Source organism: Sorex fumeus, unplaced genomic scaffold (genome assembly GCF_029834395.1).
Source record: "Sorex fumeus unplaced genomic scaffold, SorFum_2.1 ptg000098l, whole genome shotgun sequence".
Taxonomy (NCBI): Eukaryota; Metazoa; Chordata; class Mammalia; order Eulipotyphla; family Soricidae; genus Sorex; species Sorex fumeus.
The window spans coordinates 64,201,785-64,220,200 of NW_026606155.1; the positions used below are offsets into that span (position 1 = coordinate 64,201,785).

At 38.8% G+C, this 18,416-nt stretch overlaps 1 protein-coding gene across 1 annotated transcript in view; it reads left to right on the forward strand.

The window, feature by feature from the left end:
• STRN3 (striatin 3) overlaps nt 1–18,416 on the forward strand; it is a 75,092-nt gene extending 56,676 nt beyond the window's left edge. Inside the window, exons 9-16 of the mRNA XM_056133422.1 lie at nt 1,874–2,049; nt 2,191–2,238; nt 2,491–2,612; nt 5,586–5,753; nt 9,350–9,490; nt 11,869–11,976; nt 16,605–16,691; nt 16,770–18,416. Of these exons, the coding sequence (XP_055989397.1) occupies nt 1,874–2,049; nt 2,191–2,238; nt 2,491–2,612; nt 5,586–5,753; nt 9,350–9,490; nt 11,869–11,976; nt 16,605–16,691; nt 16,770–16,939 (1,020 nt within the window). The 3' untranslated portion in view covers nt 16,940–18,416. The remainder of the gene's footprint in view (nt 1–1,873; nt 2,050–2,190; nt 2,239–2,490; nt 2,613–5,585; nt 5,754–9,349; nt 9,491–11,868; nt 11,977–16,604; nt 16,692–16,769) is intronic.

Sequence of the window (18,416 nt, forward strand, 5' to 3'; positions counted from 1 at the left end):
TTAATGGTTTAATAGACAGCTCCTTATTTTTTTGGAAACAACATAAAACAGAAATAATTTTCAAGGTGCATGGAAAAGATAAGTTTAGTGTGTGTCAGTATGTTGATTTGAAGTGACATGTAGTTTTCTTTCATAATTGCTTTGTGGTATTTAAGTTTTTCATAGGTATTATGGTGTATTAGCTAGGACTTTTGGGTGATTGATTACCTTAATGTATTGGTGATACCTTGAGTAGTCAACTCTCAACTACCTACTCACATTAAGCATATATTGGTGCTAATAAGGAAAAAACCAAAACGATAACCCTAATTCTATAATTGCTTCTGGGATGCTCTTTGAAAATCCCATTTTACTTTCTTTTTTTTTTTTTTAAAGGATAAAGTTAAAGTTAGTATATCATTTCTGTAATACTTAGTCCTTGGGAGATGAGATGTGGATGGAAAGGGAAGGTGGGAAGGACAGTGTAGAGGTAAAGCTGGTCTTGCATTAAATTTTGCATACAGCACTCAATTGACAGTAAACTATACATTAAGATGTCTGTAGTAATGAATTAGATTTTCAGCACATCAGTTTTTTTTTTCTTTTTGGGGGAGGAGGGAAATATTTCATTATCATTTTTTTACTGTTACAAAACTGTCATATTTGAGTTTCAGTCATACAGTGATTGAACACCCATCCCTTCACCAGTGTACATTTTCCATCACCAATGTCCCCAGTATCCCTCCCCCTCTTTTTTCCTTTTATAGCAAATACTTTTTTCCCCCATACTTATACTTGTGTAAGTATACTTTTTAGAGACATCAGCTTTAAGCTGGATTATACTTAGTAATATTTTTAAAATAACAAGTAATTAAATGTTAAGTTTTTATTTGAAAATGATTTCATAGCTTATATATACAGAAGGAGAAATGAAGGTTAAAAAACAATTAACCTCTGACTAGTATCAACATTAATGAAAATGGGAGTAAAATATTCTTAAATTATCTTTAGTTCACACTTTTGGAAAGTACCTTATCTTGAAAATTTTCACATGCTAATTTTTTTTTTTTGGAAGTAAAGCAAATTTTATTTGGAGGTTTTGAAGGGGAGGAGGGAGAGAAAGTGAGAGAGAGTAGAGAGTAATGCGCTCAATAGAGAGTGCTGGCTTCCCCAAAGGCAGAGAAGCCCACTTACTAATTTTTTTTATCTTTTTTTTTTGCTTTTTGGATCACACCCAGTGATGCACAGGGTTACTGCTTGCTCATGCACTCAGGAATTATTCCTGCTGGCAGTGCTCGGGGGACCATATGGGATGCTGGGAATTGAACCCGGATAGTCTGTGTGCAAGGCAAATGCTCTACCCGCAGTGCTATTACTCCAGCCTGTACCAGATTTTATTTGGAGGTTTTGAAGGGGAGGAGGGAGAGAAAGTGGGAGAGAGTAGAGTAACACGCTCAATGGAGAGTGCCGCTTCGCCAAAGGTGGAGAAGCCCACCTTTGGTACTAATGTTTTTACTATTTTTTTTTAATGGCAGTTGTACTGTTAGAATGGTGCACTTGGATTTTTTAGAGAATTTATGTAAATCTTACTGTTTCCATGTAAGATTTTATACCATAGTACTTTTTTTTGCTACTCTCTGACATTTTAGAGGACCTTTTGGTTTAGCTTAAATAGGTAAAATGACATGTTTGACCTTAGTATTTAAAAAAGTGATACAATTAACAATTTTTATTAAGTGATAAAAGATTTGTTGAAAAGATTTTTAAGGTACATTAAATTTCCACTGGACTTTTTACCAAAGCACTTCAAGTGTGTTTTAAGCACTCCTAAAAACTCCACTGGTCTATCAGCTTATTCCTTTTACCACTAAATATTGTACTCTTTCTTTTTTAGTTGCCTGCCAATAAAGATGCCTTTCGAAAGACATGGAACCCCAAATACACACTACGTAGCCATTTTGATGGAGTCCGGGCATTAGCATTTCATCCTGTAGAACCTGTGCTGGTTACTGCCTCTGAGGACCATACTCTAAAACTATGGAACTTGCAAAAAACAGTTCCTGCCAAAAAGCAAGTATTTCAATATTAGCCTATATTTATTCCTTCCAAATTTGCAGATTTATTTTTATTTATGATTCCATATATTTTACACACTGATTTTATGTCAGCCTGTGGTTTCTGGTTGTTTAACTTTTTTCCCTCTTTCTTTAGGAGTGCCTCTTTAGATGTAGAGCCTATCTACACATTTAGGGCCCATATGTAAGTTCTATTAAATTATTACTTAATATCATAGTTGCTAGCTATTTATCAATTATAAACAATATAATTCTTATGTTTTACATTTTAAAATTGGTAGTTGAGTATTAATTTGTTTAGTAATTATTGAGATTAATTAGTGTTCTTCAAATGTTTGTTTAGATACAATTTTTAGATATTACAAAAATTTAGAGGCTAAGAGGTTGAGTTTCTTCTTAGGATTTATGAATTACTTTTCTCATTTTTCTGTTACAGTGGTCCAGTTCTGTCATTAGCTATTAGTTCTAATGGAGAACAGTGTTTTAGTGGTGGTATTGATGCAACCATTCAGTGGTGGAATATGCCTAGCCCTAATGTAGATCCTTACGATACATATGGTAAGTAAAAGGCTCCCCAACATGGGGTTTTGTTTTTTGCTTTAGGTAATGGAGCTGAAAAAAGTAATAGCGTAAAATATTGTCATTATTAAACATCTTTTTGTTCTCTCATTTAGTTCTTATGTCTGTTAACATTTTATTTTGTTTTAAAAAAAATCACATTGCATCAATGGTTTATGAATTGGCATTTGCTTTCTGGTGTCCCCAAGAAACCTATTAAACCTTTAACTTTGGTCCTAATTACAAAAAATAAATTGATGTAAGGGAAGAAAAAGATCAGACTTTTTTTGATTTTGTTTTGGTCCAAACCTGGAGGTGCTCTGGGGCTATTCCTTTCTCTGCACTTAGGAGTCATTCCTGGCAGGCCCTGGGGACCTTACCGGACACTGGGGATCCAACCTAGGCTGCTGTACTATGGCTCCAACCCCCAAAAATTCAAACTTAAGATATAGTTTTTAACCAGAAGAATAGTTCAGTGGCTTAGATCATCTCCCTTGCAAATGTATGATGATGAGTCCAAATCATTGGTGCCCAATATGTACAAAGCATGGACCTGGCCGTTCTCTTAATTGAGCCTGATACTCTGCTGTCTACACATTCTGGGCACTACAGTTTCTGACCTCACTGCAGCCACCCCACAAAAAGGAGTATGACCTAGGCAAGTGTAACCATATTTGTCAGCAACACAGCCAATGATCAAGTGCCTGATGACAAGGTGTGTGAGCACCATAGTGACTCCTGATGAACACCACAGCCACAACTTCAGTGCCCCAACTAAATGTGAGAGCCATGGTGGGCACCACCATCAAATGTATGAGCACTTCAGTCCGATGCCCATGCCTAGTGAATATTGCAGCAAGATGTGCAGCCACCACAGACAGGCATGTGGCAATACTGTCATCATCATCATCAACAAAGGGCGACAGGGATGAAGATAGGGAGATAGTGCAAAGGACTATGGTGCATATGCTTTGCATACTGGAATTCTGGGTTTGCTCCCAGAACTGCGTGCTTCCCTATAACCACCATGCCAGAAGTGACCCCTGAATAGTGCTGGCATGGCCTCAAAACAAAAAGAAATAGTTTATGTAGTTTGGCCAACCCAGGTTCGATTCCTCCGCCCCTCTTGGAGAGCCTGGCAAGCTGCCAAGAGTATCATGCCCACACGGCAAAGCCTGGCAAGCTACCCGTGACGTATTCAATATGCCAAACACAGTAACAAGTCTCACAATGGAGACATTACTGGTGCCCGCTCAAGAAAATTGATGAACAATGGGAGGACACTGCTATGTAGTTTGAAAATATTTAGTGGAAGATGCTCATTAGTAAAATGAGTATAGCACTTTGAGGACAAAAGTTTTTTTAATTTACTCTTGGAGAGCCTGGCAAGCTACCAAGAGTATCTCGCCTGCACAGCAAAGCCTAGCATGCTACCTGTACCGTATTCGATACGCCAAACACAGTAACAAGTCTCACAATGGAGAGACGTTATTGGGCCCACTCGAGCAAATCGATAAACAACGGGAGGACAGTGCTACAGTGCTACCAAAAAAAACAAGTGAGAGTTGTGAATATGACTCAACAGTTAGAGCATTTGCTGTGTATATGTGAGAGGCTTGATTCCCTGCTTGCCCCAAACTTTTAATTTATTTATTTATATTTATTTAATGGGCTGGAGCAATAGCACAGTGGGTAGGGCGTTTGCCTTGCACGCAGCCAACATGGCCGACCCGAGTTCGATTCCTCCGCCCCTCTCGGAGAGCCTGGCAAGCTACCGAGAGTATCTCGCCCGCACGGCAAAGCCTGGCAAGCTACCTGTGACCGTATTCAATATACCAAAAACAGTAAAAACAAGTCTCACAATTTGTTGTGATATGTTACTGGTGCCCGCTCGCTTGAGCAAATTGATGAACAATGGGAGGACAGTGCTATTTATTTATTTTACTTTTTGGGTCACAACCCGGCGTTGCACAGGGGTTTCTCCTGGTTCTGCACTCAGGAATTACTCCTAGCGGTGCTCAGGGGACCATATGGGATGCTGGGAATCAAACCTGGTTCAGCCGTGTGCAAGGCAAACGCCCTACCTGCTGTGCTCTCTTTCCAGCCCTCCCCCAAACTTTTTAAGAAAACAGAATTTTGAGGGCTAGAGAGAAAGTACAGGGATTACCTTGCTTGTCTTGCATACAGATGTCCCTGGTTTGATTCCTAACATCACTGTGGTTCCCTGAGCCCCACCAGGATTGATTCATGAGCACTGCTTTGTGTGGCTGCCAAACCACAACCTCCTGTCCCCTGCCCCCAATCCTAAAAACATTTGTTCAAAAAATCCAAAATACCACTTTCAGAAATCTAACAGAAATTCTTACACGTTTTCAGAAATATTTACGAGGACATTAATTGTAATATTTTTTAAGTGAATGTTAGTATGAAAATGACTGAATAGTTTTCTATTTTATGGTTGGCTCATTTAAAAGGAATTAAAGGGCATTTCTTTTTTTAATCTCCTCATAGTTACTGATGTTGTTACAGTAGGGGTTGCACACAAATTTGTGGTGGTTATACCTAAGGTCAAGTTGCTCACACCCATGACCGTATTACTCACCAAGTTTTGCACTCTTTAGTTTAGTACTTGTACACATGTTCTCCAGGGGTTGCATTTCTTTGCTATTGTGCTCACACATCTTTGGTTGTTTTAGGCCACACCCAGTGGTGCTCAAGATTTATTCCTAGCTCTGCTCTCAGGAATTATTCACTTAGTACTCACTTAGTTCATACCCCTGTTTGCGGTGCTTATACATATCTGACTGCAGTGCCATTTAAAGATTGTGTAATATATACTTTGATTTCTATTCAGTTGTTATTGTTAAATTGTTATTAAATTGGATTGTTATTAAACACTTATTAATTGGTAAATTGTTATTAATGTTTCTTTCAAAATTTTTTTTCAGCTAATTTTTTTTTTTTCCCCCCCAGAGCCAAATGTTCTAGCTGGCACTTTAGTTGCTCATACAGATGCTGTCTGGGGTCTTGCCTATAGTGGCACAAAAAATCAATTACTGTCTTGTTCAGCAGATGGCACTGTTAGGTTATGGAACCCACAGGAAAAATTGCCATGTATTTGCACATACAATGGGAACAAGGGTAAGTAAATTTTGCCTTTCAGAAAAGGACTTACTTTTTTTTTTGCTCCCTCTTTTTTTAAAAATTGGAAACTAAAAATGCAAAGCACTGGATTTCTTTTTGCTGCTCTAGGAGATTCATTAAAACAGTTTTACAAAGTTTATGTTAATCTTTTTTGCCTCGGTTTTTTTGTTTTGTTTTTTTTTGCTTTTTTTTTGGCGATGCTCAGGGGTTACTCCTGGCTCATGCACTTAGGAATTGCTCCTGGCGGTGCTCAGGGGACCATATGGGGTGCTGGGAATCAAACCTGTGTTGACCATGTTGGCTGCGTACAAGGCAAACGTCCTACCCACTGTGCTATCACTCCAGCCCCAAGGTCTTTTTTTTTTTTAATAAACAAGAAAAACACTTTGCAAGTTTATTCTTGCAAAAAAAAGAATTTTGACCTTTTCCATAAACATGTTTTTATTTATTTGTTTATTTTTGTTTTAGGGGGGCCATAACTGTTGCTTAGGACTTTCTTCTGGCTCTGCACTCAGGGATTACTGTCTCCCCCCCCCCCTTTTCTTCTTTTTATTGAGTCACCGTGATATACACAGTTACAATGTTATTTATAATTGGGTTTCAGTCATACAACTTTTCAACACATCAGATATCACTTGATGAAGCTTGGGCAACCATATGTGGTACCTGGAGTCGAACCCATATTGGCCTTGTGCAAGGCAAGCACCTAACCTGCTCTGCTTTGTAGCTCTAACCTATGAAACATGTTCTATTTGAAAAAGAAAAGTTACATGTTAAATGTTTGTAAGATGGGGGAAGACAAATCAAGCTACTTTGAGGCCCTCCACTTTCTGCAAACAACTGCTCACAAGATTGAAGGAATTATAGATTCCAACTAGTATTGTCCGTAAACTGCATTGACACACTTATTGAAGAGGTGGTCCACTATAATCTTTGACTAGGGAATTAAAATTGGTTATTTGTGTGATTTCAGACCCTTTTCTCTCAATGCTTTAATATATCTGTGGTGATGTGTATTTGCATGAATATATGTACATAATTATATTCCTATTTTCCAAATTATTCAATATTTTTAAAAGTTAGATCATTTGTTTTTATTATGAAATGTTTCAAGGGGCCGGGGCTATAGTACAGAGAATAGGGTGTTTGTCTTGCATGCGGTTTGACCTTGAACTCCATCTAGTCCTTTGAGCCCGGGAGTCATCCTTGAGCACAGAACCAGAAGTAACTAATGTTTTGATTACCCAGACTTTTGAAGTAAAAATTCACATTTTGAAGTTGTTTCTTCTTTCATCCAGGTAATTGGTTAGCTTAGGACTCACCTATTTGTGCATTGATCTGGTCAGTTGAATTTATTTTTGGGGGGAGTGCCCACATTTATTGATGCTCAACAGTTACTCCTGGCTCTGATCTCAGGAGTTAGTCCTGGCCATGCACCAAAAATGATATGGGATGTTGGGGGGTTAACTCAGGTTGGCCGCATGCCAGACAAGTACCCAAGCCTGTACTATTCCTCCAGTCCCAAATATAATATGTCAAAGAGAAATCGCTGCTCAGGGCACTTTACGAAAGTACTGCACAAGTCTGGTCTAACATCCATGTGGCTGATTTTTATTTATTTATGTTAGAAACAAAAGCCACACCTGGCAGTGTTTGGAGTCCCAGGGCTGCTTCCTGCTGGAGGTGGGGCCCAGTGGCTGGCATTCCAGCTCAGAGCCTGGCTTATGTTTTACCACTTAAGCCATATCCCCACCGAAGTTTCATTTGCTTACATCCAAAATTTGACTTAGTTACTTATGAGGCTCACAGATCTCAGTTGAATAGTATCCCAAGACATTGATTTGAGAGTGCTAATTAATTTGTGGGCCAGAGGGTTAGTACAGCACATAAGGTGCTTGCTTTGCACACGGCCAGCCTGTTTCAATTCGTTATTGCATACAGTTGTTCCCTGAGCACCACCAGGACTGATCTTGAGTACAGAACTGCGGTACAACTTGAGTGCTTACAAATAAAGCCAAAAACAAAAAAGAAAAATACTGTTTGCAAGGGGGTCAAAAGACTCAAATGGGTTGTTTTTCGTCTTAAAAGGAAATGTATGGGGGCTGGAGAGACAGAGTGGGTAGGGCACATTCCTTGCATGTGGCCCACCAACCAGGTTTGATCCCCGGTATCCCATATGGTACCCATGAATATCTCCAGGAGTGATTACTGAGTGCAGAGTAAGGAGTAAGGAGCAAGCTCTGAAATTGCCAGGTGTAGCCCAAAAACAGAGGGAGGGAGGGAGGGAGAGAGAGAGAGAGAGAGAGATTGAGAGAGAGAGAGAGAGAGAGAGAGAGAGAGAGAGAGAGAGAGAGAGAGAAACAAGTAACTTTTATGTAGCAGTGTCGTCTTTAAGAGCTTTGCCTACATGGCTAAGGATGCTCAGAGGCTCCTCAGGACTATATACAGCAGAGCTGGAGTGGGGATGAGGGAAGGCATGACAGTGTCAGAAATCAAATTCAGAGCCTTCACATGTTTGAGCTCTCTTCTTTTCCTCTAAAGTGGATATTTTTATTTTTATTATTTTTAAATTTATATATATTTTAATGTAGGAGAGTCTAGAATGTCTGTGGACTTTGTGAACAACAAAACGTTGTTCACAATAATTTATTACATTCACTATTCCAACACTAATCCTGACATCATTACACCATACCACCACCATTATTTTGAATTTTCCCATGACCACTCAAACCTGCCTCAAAAGCATGTACTAAGTAAGCTATTTTGTATTGCTTGTTATGAATAATCCACTGAAAAAGATCCAAAAAAGTGTGTGAAGAGTGCTCTATCTCACCCTGGAGCCATTAAGCCTTTGTATAAGAGATTATGAATATGTTGTTACAGGTTGCCCCTGTGTGCTTATACACACACACACACACACACACACACACACATATATATACATATGCACACATAAGCATGTATATATATTTTTTCAATCGAAATTTGCCTTCTACATTATACCCCATCAAATATGATGTGCTACTCTTTGTACGTCGGTGGGGCAGAGTATGAGATGTTGCTCCAGGAATTCTAAAATTTTAAATAGGGTGATACAGCTAGAGTTAACTTTTTAACTGGATACTGACGTTGGGGTGTGGAGCCATCTCTACAGCGTGTTGTTTAACTTCCAATATTTATCTTTGATTCTCTGGATCATGGCCATTAAAGAGCTTATATGATACCAGGCAGTTTGTGGGCATGATTGCCAGGCTCTGGGAAGCACAGAGATGGGGGAAGGTCACCATTCCTCACTCTGTGAGAGCCTAGAGATTTCAGTCACAAAACATGCATGCCTAAGTTTTTCAGCAGATTCATTCTCATCGGTGAGGCTTGTTCCAAGCCTATGGAGATCAGCTATGAGCATGGCGACATTGGGTTCTGGAGGTTTTTGGCTGCCAGGATTCTGTTGGGGCGTGGTAAGGGACTTGCCTGCCCCACTCAGGGGCACCAGGGATGGGACAGCCTGGTATGGGGTCAAAGGCATCTCTGTGGCATCTAATGTGGATATTTTTAATTGCTGTCCTTACACTGTTTTCTCTTTGTTTCAGAGCATGGGATACCAACTTCAGTTGACTTTATAGGCTGTGATCCAGCTCATATGGTGACCTCTTACAGCACTGGTAACACAGTCATTTACGACTTAGAAACATCACAGTCATTACTGATGCTTTCATCACAGGCAGATTCTGGTAAGTTTCCATGAAACGTAAATGAAGATGATTACAGAATAGTTGAATTCTCTTTGGGGCCATACTCTGCAGTGCTGGAAGTCACTTCCAGTGGTGCTTAAGAGACCATGTGGTACCAAGGCTCTAATCGGGGCTTCTGGATGCACTTATCAATTAAGGCTGTCTCTCTGGCCTCTGGCTCCTATTTTCATTTTAACTGAAGTTAGGGTGGAAAAAATTAGAAACTTGCACTCAGTGTTTTTCTCTTATTATTTTTAAGCAATTTCTTCTTTTGTTTTGTTTTTTGGGTCACACCCGGCGGTGCTCAGGTGTTACTCCTGGCTCTGTGCTCAGGAATTACTCCTGGCATTGCTTGGGGGACCATATGAGATGCGAGGGATCGAACTCAGGTCTCCTGCATATAAGGCTAACACCCTCCCCACTGGACTATCACTGTAGCCCTCTACTTAAAATTTTTTAAATATGTTTTTAGCAAGACTAGTGATTTGTTAACATCAGAAAAAAAAAATTGCCTGTGTGTGTCTGTGTTTGCAGGGGAGTGTGAGTATGCACGCACATGCACCCCCGAGCGCATATGTGTACATGCACAAACTCTGAATCTAACATTGTCCTGATTTTATGATTTTTTTAAGGATGCTTTGATTGTATCGTTCCATCTCCATGTAGCAAGAATATTTATATAAAAAGGGATATCACTCACCAGTAATTCGATTACCTTAAAATTAGTGAAATTTTTTTTTTAAATTCTTATTAGTGAAACACTGTGAGGTACAGTTGTAGACTTACAAATTTTTGTGCTTGGGTTTCAGTTATACAATGATCAAGTACCCATCCCTCCACCAGTGCCCATTTTCTACCACCACGGATCCCAGTATCCCTCCCACCCCCACCCCCCCATTCCCTCCATACCACCCTGCCTCTGTGGCAGGGCATTCTCTTTTGTTCTCTCTCTCTCCTTTTGGGTCCTGTGGTTTGCAAGACAGGCATTGAGTGGCAATCATGTTTGGTCTATAGTCTACTTTCAGCATGCTTCTCCCATCCTGGAAGGATCCTCCCAACACCCTTTATTTGGTGCTCCCTTCTCTATCTGAGCTGCCTTTTCCCCTAGCATGTGTGGCTGGCTTCCAAGCTATGGAGCAAAGTTCCTGGTACTAATCTCGGCCATTCTTGGGTGTTAGTCTCCTATTTTGTTACTTTATGTTCCCCAGATAAATGCAATCTTTATGTCTATCCCTCTCTTTCTGACTCATTTCACTTAACATGATACTTTCCATGTAGTACCAAAATTAGTGATTTTTGAAGGAAAGTAAGATACATGATTTTTCTCCCTTTTACAGTCTAGGGGTTTTTTGTGTTCCTTTTTTTTTTTTGGTGAGGGATGGGGAGGGGAGAGTGGCTTTACCTGGTGCGCAGAACTTACTCCTGGCTCTACATTCAGGGATCACTCCTGGCAGGGCTCAGAATTTTTGATGGGGTGCAGGGGATTGAACTCATATTGGCCAACTGCAAGGCAAACACCCAAACACCTCACTGTATTGTCTCTTCTACCCCTAACTTACTAGCTTTTTTAATATGGAAATGATTTCCTATTCTAGTTTATTTTTTTGGGGGGGGGGTGATTGTTTTAGTATAGCACAGCGGTAGGGCATTTGCCTTGCAGGCAGCCAACATGGCCGACCCGAGTTCGATTCCTCTGCCCCTCTCGGAAAGCCCGGCAAGCTACCGAGAGTATCTTGCCCGCACGGCAGAGCCTGGCAAGCTCCCCGTGATGTATTCGATATGCCAAACACAGTAACAACAAAGTCTCCAATGGAGACGTTACTGGGCCCGCTCGATCAAATCGATGAACAACAGGAGGACAGTGACAGTGATTGTTTTAGTATCAACATAGTTTCTTTGGGATACAAATGTATTTGACATGTCTCAATCTATTGCAGGAATTATTTTTATTGCTGCTCAGATTGTTTTATTTTTGTTCAGTTGTATTTTATTCAGGTTGTCTCCTGAGTCCTTTTGCTAACCTTACTTTCTAACTTTCTAGTATGAACCTAGAACACAAGATAGGTTTATCTTTTATTTTGAGGCATTTTTGTACATCAGGTCTAGTAACAGCATTTTCTCTGTGCAGCTCTGGTTTCTTTTAGTAAAAGGACCCAATGTGGTACCAGGGTTCACTCAGGACCTTGCATATGTGCCAAGGTTTGTACTCTTTCCACTAAGTTTTGTGCCTCTTTCCACTAAGTTATTCTCAGAAGCCCCACAAGCTTACATTTTAATTTTATTTTGCTATATTTTGATAAGACTTTAAAATTAAAAGTCCATCAATGCAACTTCTAACTAAAGGCTTGACATTTAATGACTGTTTCTTCCCTCTGCAGGTTTACAATCCAGTAATCATATTAACAGAGTAGTAAGTCATCCCACACTTCCTGTCACAATAACTGCTCATGAAGATAGACACATCAAATTTTTTGACAATAAATCGGGTAAGGATTTTCAGTTAACTTTTCAGATAACATTAATAGTATAAGTTTAAAGTGGTTGAAAAAGCTATTTATATAATGTATGGTAATTATAGCCTAACTTGAATAAGTTAAACCATTTGAACTAATTTTTGTTTTAAAGTATATTATGCTGTTTTATCCTTAATGTATATAATATAGTTAAATACAAAAGTTAATGTTAAATACAAATCCTTTCATTTAGTGAATAGAAGATAACTCTGGTGTTTTGTTTGAATATCGTATAAAATTACTTCTTAGTCTATGTAATAATTACAAATAATGGAACCTATGTTCAGATACATTGTTTTCAAAGAAATTCTTAAAGTTGATGGCCCTTTAAATATAGTTAGAATATTCCCATAAATACTGTTGTTGGTGACTTTTTACTATTATTGCTAATTTTGGTAAGGAGATTCCCAAGTGGTACTTAGTGGGTCTAACAATCACTCTTGGTGATATTTAGCCAACTGGGCCAGTAGTTTCAATGCTAAGCCCCACAGATTTAGTGCTATTATCTCCATTTTGTAGGAAATAAAAGACTTGAAAAAAATTTTTGTAGTAGTATGCAGCAGAAAAAAAGGTAGAGTTGTGATTCAAACCAATATGCCCTTCTCTGCCAGAATCTTCCTGATTACATCAGCCTGTTTCTTTTCATTTTATGGAAGCTCACCCATAATATTGATTACCTAAAGGGCTTAAGATGGTAAGGAGAGGAGAACTATTGACTACATTTGTCTATTACCTCAGTTACATGGGGAAAAGTTAAGTTCAAAAAGCTGCAAGAATATGTTCGTGAAAATGTGGGTTCCTAATTTCAGGAGAGAGCAGAAGCCCCGCATCCAGCTTGGTTAGGTATCACACTTTGCTGCACATGGTTCATTCTGAAGGGGTCAGTAATTTTTCAGTGACTTCATAGTTATATAGAGAGGGTTAGCTCTAAGTTGACTTTATCAGAGTGATGGTTAGTTCAGTATATGGGCAAAGGGACTAAAGTTAGGCGTGGTAAAATACAGTAGCCTTAAAGAAATGGATAGATCTACGATTTGGATGAAAAGGTGCTGGAGAGATGGTACAGATAGACCCTTGCCTTTCTTGCTGCCAAGCCTGGTTGAATTCCAGGCACTGCTAGGTGTGGACCAAAAAGCTGGGTAAAAAAAAATTCTCTTAATGTTAGATTGAGGGATAAAGTTTAGGAGATGAAGGTTCATTCTTAGGGGAGAAGTCAGAACTAGATGTGTTAATCAAAAGTTATTATCATAGGGGCCAGGGAAATAATAGGTTGTAGAGCAGATGCCTGGCAGTTTGATCCTTGACACCACATTCTCTCTCCCACCCATACTTGTGGCCCAGTACCCCTAAGAAGCAAGCCATTGGGCCCCAGTACCAAATTATCATTCTGTCACTAAGTAACACCAAGAGTGGTCCTGGGTATCCTGAAACCTTCTGAGGGGTCACCGATTTATTTTGGATTGGGATTGGGGCCACATCTGGTGGTGCTTTGAGGCTACTCCCAGCTCCAGTGTTCAGGGGACCATATGGTACCAGAGAAAAAATCAAGGCTTCTCCCATGCAAAGCATGTGCTCAACCCATTGAACTGTCTAAATCAGTGGCCCCTGTTTAAAAATTGTCATCATAAATTTGAATTCTATGGGAGGCTAATGATGCTTCATACCTAATTAACAGTTTTGAATTGTTATTTCATTCTCTGGTATATTAATACTGAGATTCTGTGAGTAACATGTATTTTAGAACTGACTGATAAATTCTTTTAGACTAAATTAAAGATCCTATGTTGAATGATTTTTCTGTTCCTCAAGAGAACTGGTAATTCTAAAATTATTCTTTCCTGTGAATGAGAAGCAGGTCATTGTAATGATATTTCAGTTTTGTACTCAATTGATAAATGTTTAGTGTGCCAAAAAGTGACATTACTTTTGTGTTTGTTTTTTAGTAATTATTTGCACATTTGTAGTTGTAGTTTTTGTATTCAGGTCAATAATTGTAGCTTGGGGCCAGAGAGAGGTAGCTCAATGGGTTGGAATGAGTGCTCTTGAAGGCAGGAGACCCCCTTCAGTCCCTGATACCACATGGTCTCCCAAACCCCTGAGCTTACTAGTTTTGACTCAAATACAAAAATAAATCACTGTATCACTGTCATCCCACTGTTCGTTGATTTACTCGAACGGATGCCAGTAACGTCTCCATTCATCCCAGCCCTGAGATTTTAGCAGCCTCTCCTTACTCATCTTTCCCAATGCTGCCATATTGGAGGCTCTTTCAGGGGTTAGGGGAATGAGGTCCATTATTGTTACTGTTTTTTGGCATATTGAAAACGCCACAGGTAGCTTGCCAGGCTCTGCCATCTGGGCCAGATACTCTCTCAGCCCAAGCGTGTGGAAGGCATCCTGGAGTGTGGCGGGGTTGGGTAGTGAGGTTGACTGCTGGGGCTGGGTCCCTTGGGGTAGGGAGGGCTCTCATTCTTCCCCCCTCTGGGACACCCCGAGTGAAAACAGCCTGGCGAGTGAAAACAGCCTGGCGTGGTGTCTGGTGGCATGGTTATGGGGGCCTCCTTTTATACTCCCGGGGAGAAGCAGCCATGAGTTCTGGAGGGTGGCCAATGAGGAGATTATCTGGCGCCAGCAGGAGGTAGCTGATAATTGTGATCCCTGGGTCGCCAGAGACTGGGTGAAGCAGGCAGAGGATATCTGCTCCCAGGTCCCATTGAGCCCAGAGTCCAAGGTCACAAGGTTCCACATTACAAAAGTAAATAAATTTTAAAACTTGTACTCCTAATGTAGTTCTTTCATACCCCATTGTAGAATGTCATTAAGGGATCAGAAACATGTCAATTTTTCTTTAATTGAATCACCATGAGATACACAGTTACAAAGTTATTCCTGGTTGGGTTTCAGTCATGCAGTGTTCCAGCACCTGTCCTTTCACCAGTGTACATTTCCCACCACTGATGTGCCCTGTTTCTCTCCCACTACCCTACCCCTAGCTGCCTCAGTGGTTCTCTCTTCTCTCTCTCTCTCTCTCCCCCACTCCCCTTTCCTCTCCCCTCCCCTCCCTTCCCCCTCTTCTCCCTTTTTCCTTCCCCTTCCTTTTATGTATTATGGTTTGCAGTACAAGTTAGCTCCTTTTCAGCATTAAATTCGTGTCCAGAGTGATCATTTCCAACTCTCATCGTCATAGTGGTCCCTTCTTTATCCTAATAGTTCTCCATCCCCACCACTCGTGGCATGCTTCCAACCATGGACCAGTCCTCCTGGCCCTCATTTCTATTGTCTTTGGGCACTAGTCTCATACTACACTTTTTTATATCCTTCATGGCAAATAATTTTAGCCAGGATTCTGGAGAATTGGGAGCAGCCAACACATTTTAATATAAACTCATTACTGAATGAAAAGGGAAGACATTATTATTTTCCAGTGTCAGCAGTTGGTATTTCATTCTCCACCCATCAAAATATATATATTAGCATTGCAAGGTTGCTGCCCTTTTCCCAGAGTATTTGTGCAACACAGCTTTGTAGTCACAATCTTTTTTTTAAAATAACTCAGCTTACTGTTGAATCCCTCTTGCTTGCAAAATCTTCAGTAATAATCCATTTAATTATATTTTTCAGAATACTGTTTTTGTTATTATATGGGGAAATCCAGAGAAATTTCTCTTGATGTACTCCTACCCCTCTCTTCTTTCTTACTGCTAATATATAAATGTTGACATTCAAAAGTTTGACGATATTGGAAATTTTAGGTAGGAATATATTTTGTTTATCATTATATAAAATATTATGTCTTCTAATGAGAAACATTTTGTTTTCATTTTAATTCTAGGTCACATGTGATCTTAAGCATTGAGACAACCTGATTTATTATATTTTCTACTACCTTCCAAATACTGTTAAATTCATGCCACATAGATGTATATGTTTTGTTTTTGTTTTTTGGCCATATCCAGTGGAGCTTAGGGGTGACCATGTGGTACAAGAAATCAAGTCTCAGGCTCCCATGTGGCAAGCAAGTGCTCCAGTCCTTTGAGCAATCTTCCTGGCCTCTAGATGTTTTCTTAGGTATAACTGGGAATGTTATGTGTTGAAATTCAGAATATCTTTATTATTTCATCATAATGAATGTACGTTTAAAATATAAGTGACAAAAGACAGACACGAAAAGCTGCATTATTATATTTTACTTGTCCAGAGATTCCGTAATAATACCTCTTTTTCTTAGAGAAAGCAGAGTAATGGTTTCTAAGGACTTCGGGGTAATAGCAAGAAATTGCTTTAATGGGAATGGTATTTCCTTTTCGTTGCTGAAAATGCTCTGACCTAGATTATAATGGTCAGTTTCATCTCAGTGTGAATGCTTTAAATGCTGTTGAACTATACCTTGCATGTAGTTTAAATGGTAAATTTTATGTGTGTTTTCTCAGAATTTTAATTTAATCCTTTTAAAAATTCTTTAAAAACTGTTTATTGAAGCTATTTGTTTATAATATCAGGTATATTATAGTCTATTTTTAATGTTGGTGTTATATTATGGTTCTAATCTCTCTAGATAGGAACTTTGAGAAACTTACTCTTTTTTCTTATGTTTCATTTAGGTAAAATGATCCATTCTATGGTAGCTCACTTGGATGCTGTTACAAGTCTCGCAGTAGATCCTAATGGAATCTATTTGATGTCTGGAAGTAAGTCTGAACTTCCTATAAGCCCACATTCTGTTTTGAAGGATTATTATTCAGTAACATACTTTTATTCTTTTACAGGCCATGACTGTTCAATTAGATTGTGGAATTTAGACAGCAAGACTTGTGTGCAGGAAATAACAGCACATAGGAAGAAATTAGATGAATCAATATATGATGTTGCATTTCATCCTTCAAAAGCATATATTGCCAGTGCAGGGGCTGATGCCCTTGCCAAAGTATTTGTGTGAATCAATGAAAATTTACATCCTAACATCTGATTTGCTTGGACAGAAAGAGGGTTCTGCATCACTGCCATCAAAAAGGTTACTGACATGACACTACTTGTGATCTACCTGGTGAAGGATACTTGGGGCAGGCATTAAATGGTGGACATCACATCTTAACGTCAGGTTCATTAATTCACTTGTAATTACTGTATTTTGTGGGACATAAACTAAAAGGACTTCAGAATTTGTGGCCTGTACTGGGTATTAACTGAGAGTGTGTCTGTCTTTTAGGTATCTTTAAGCCAATGTGGAGTCTGATCTTACAAAAAGACTTTTGTTTTGGACTCTGTGTGCTGCCTTAGGGTTAGGAATGTGGTGCTCTTGTGGGGGGGAAGTGAGCTCCAAGAGTAGCTTTTTTTTTTTATTCATCTCTTAGTGATTTTGTGTTAATCAGTTGAATGCCACAGATTCCCTTTTAAACTTATTTTGCTTTAAAAAAAAAAAAGAAAGAAAATTTAACTTAAAATATTTTAGCATTAGTTGCACAAAATGTTTGGATAAAATTCTAGTTTTTATAAGTCTTTTTATATAATTAGCCTGTCACAACAGTGCTCAAGATTGTATTGAAGTTTTTCTGCATTGTAAAACTCTAAAACACAGAGATCTCACTGACCCGCTGCCGTGTAACCACTCTTTCCTTCTTTTGCCTAATACAGCTCAGCTAAGTCCTTCCATAAAGATGCTAAATCACCTTCATCATCACATATTTGTCTTCATAAACCAAGGACTATTAAGTGTATTAAATAATAAACAGTGGAGTTTAGTACTCCAGTTGAACTCTTAAAACTAATCTTGACATCCTATCACTATGTGATATTTTGTACATCTTACTGTATTTACAAGTTTATTTATCGAGGATTATCCATCTTGCTAATAGCCTATTATTTATTTCACTTTTTGTTGGTCTTTATATCCTTTTTATTAATGTGCTAAAGGAAACTGTATATCTATTTTGGAACTCTTTGAATAGTCTAAAATAGACTAAAAAAGAATAATAGTTTATGTTAGAAACCAAGGTAATCTACCCCACCCCAGATACATATCTTGGTTTACCATGATCCAACCAAAACTTATCTTGTTTAAGAATATTTGGCATAAATTTTATTTGCATTACAAATAGTATACAAAAATAGTTGAATCAGGATACAGAAATCTGTGTTTGGACTAGTTACCCCTGTTTTATTTTTCAGATGTGCTTAATTTTATAGTGTAACTAAAGATTTTGTTTGTGTAATGCATGATTAAGACAATAAAGTATTTTTTCTAGTCTTCCAAAAAACTTTTCTGATCAGTTGCGGTTTTGATGAGTTTTGTAAGGTTTTTGTTTTACAAACTATGAATCAGCAAATTTTTAAGATTGTACGACTTAGCAAACTACAACTGTTGAAAAATAATGTATATAAAATGCATATAATAAATATTAAATTGTGTACCTGTA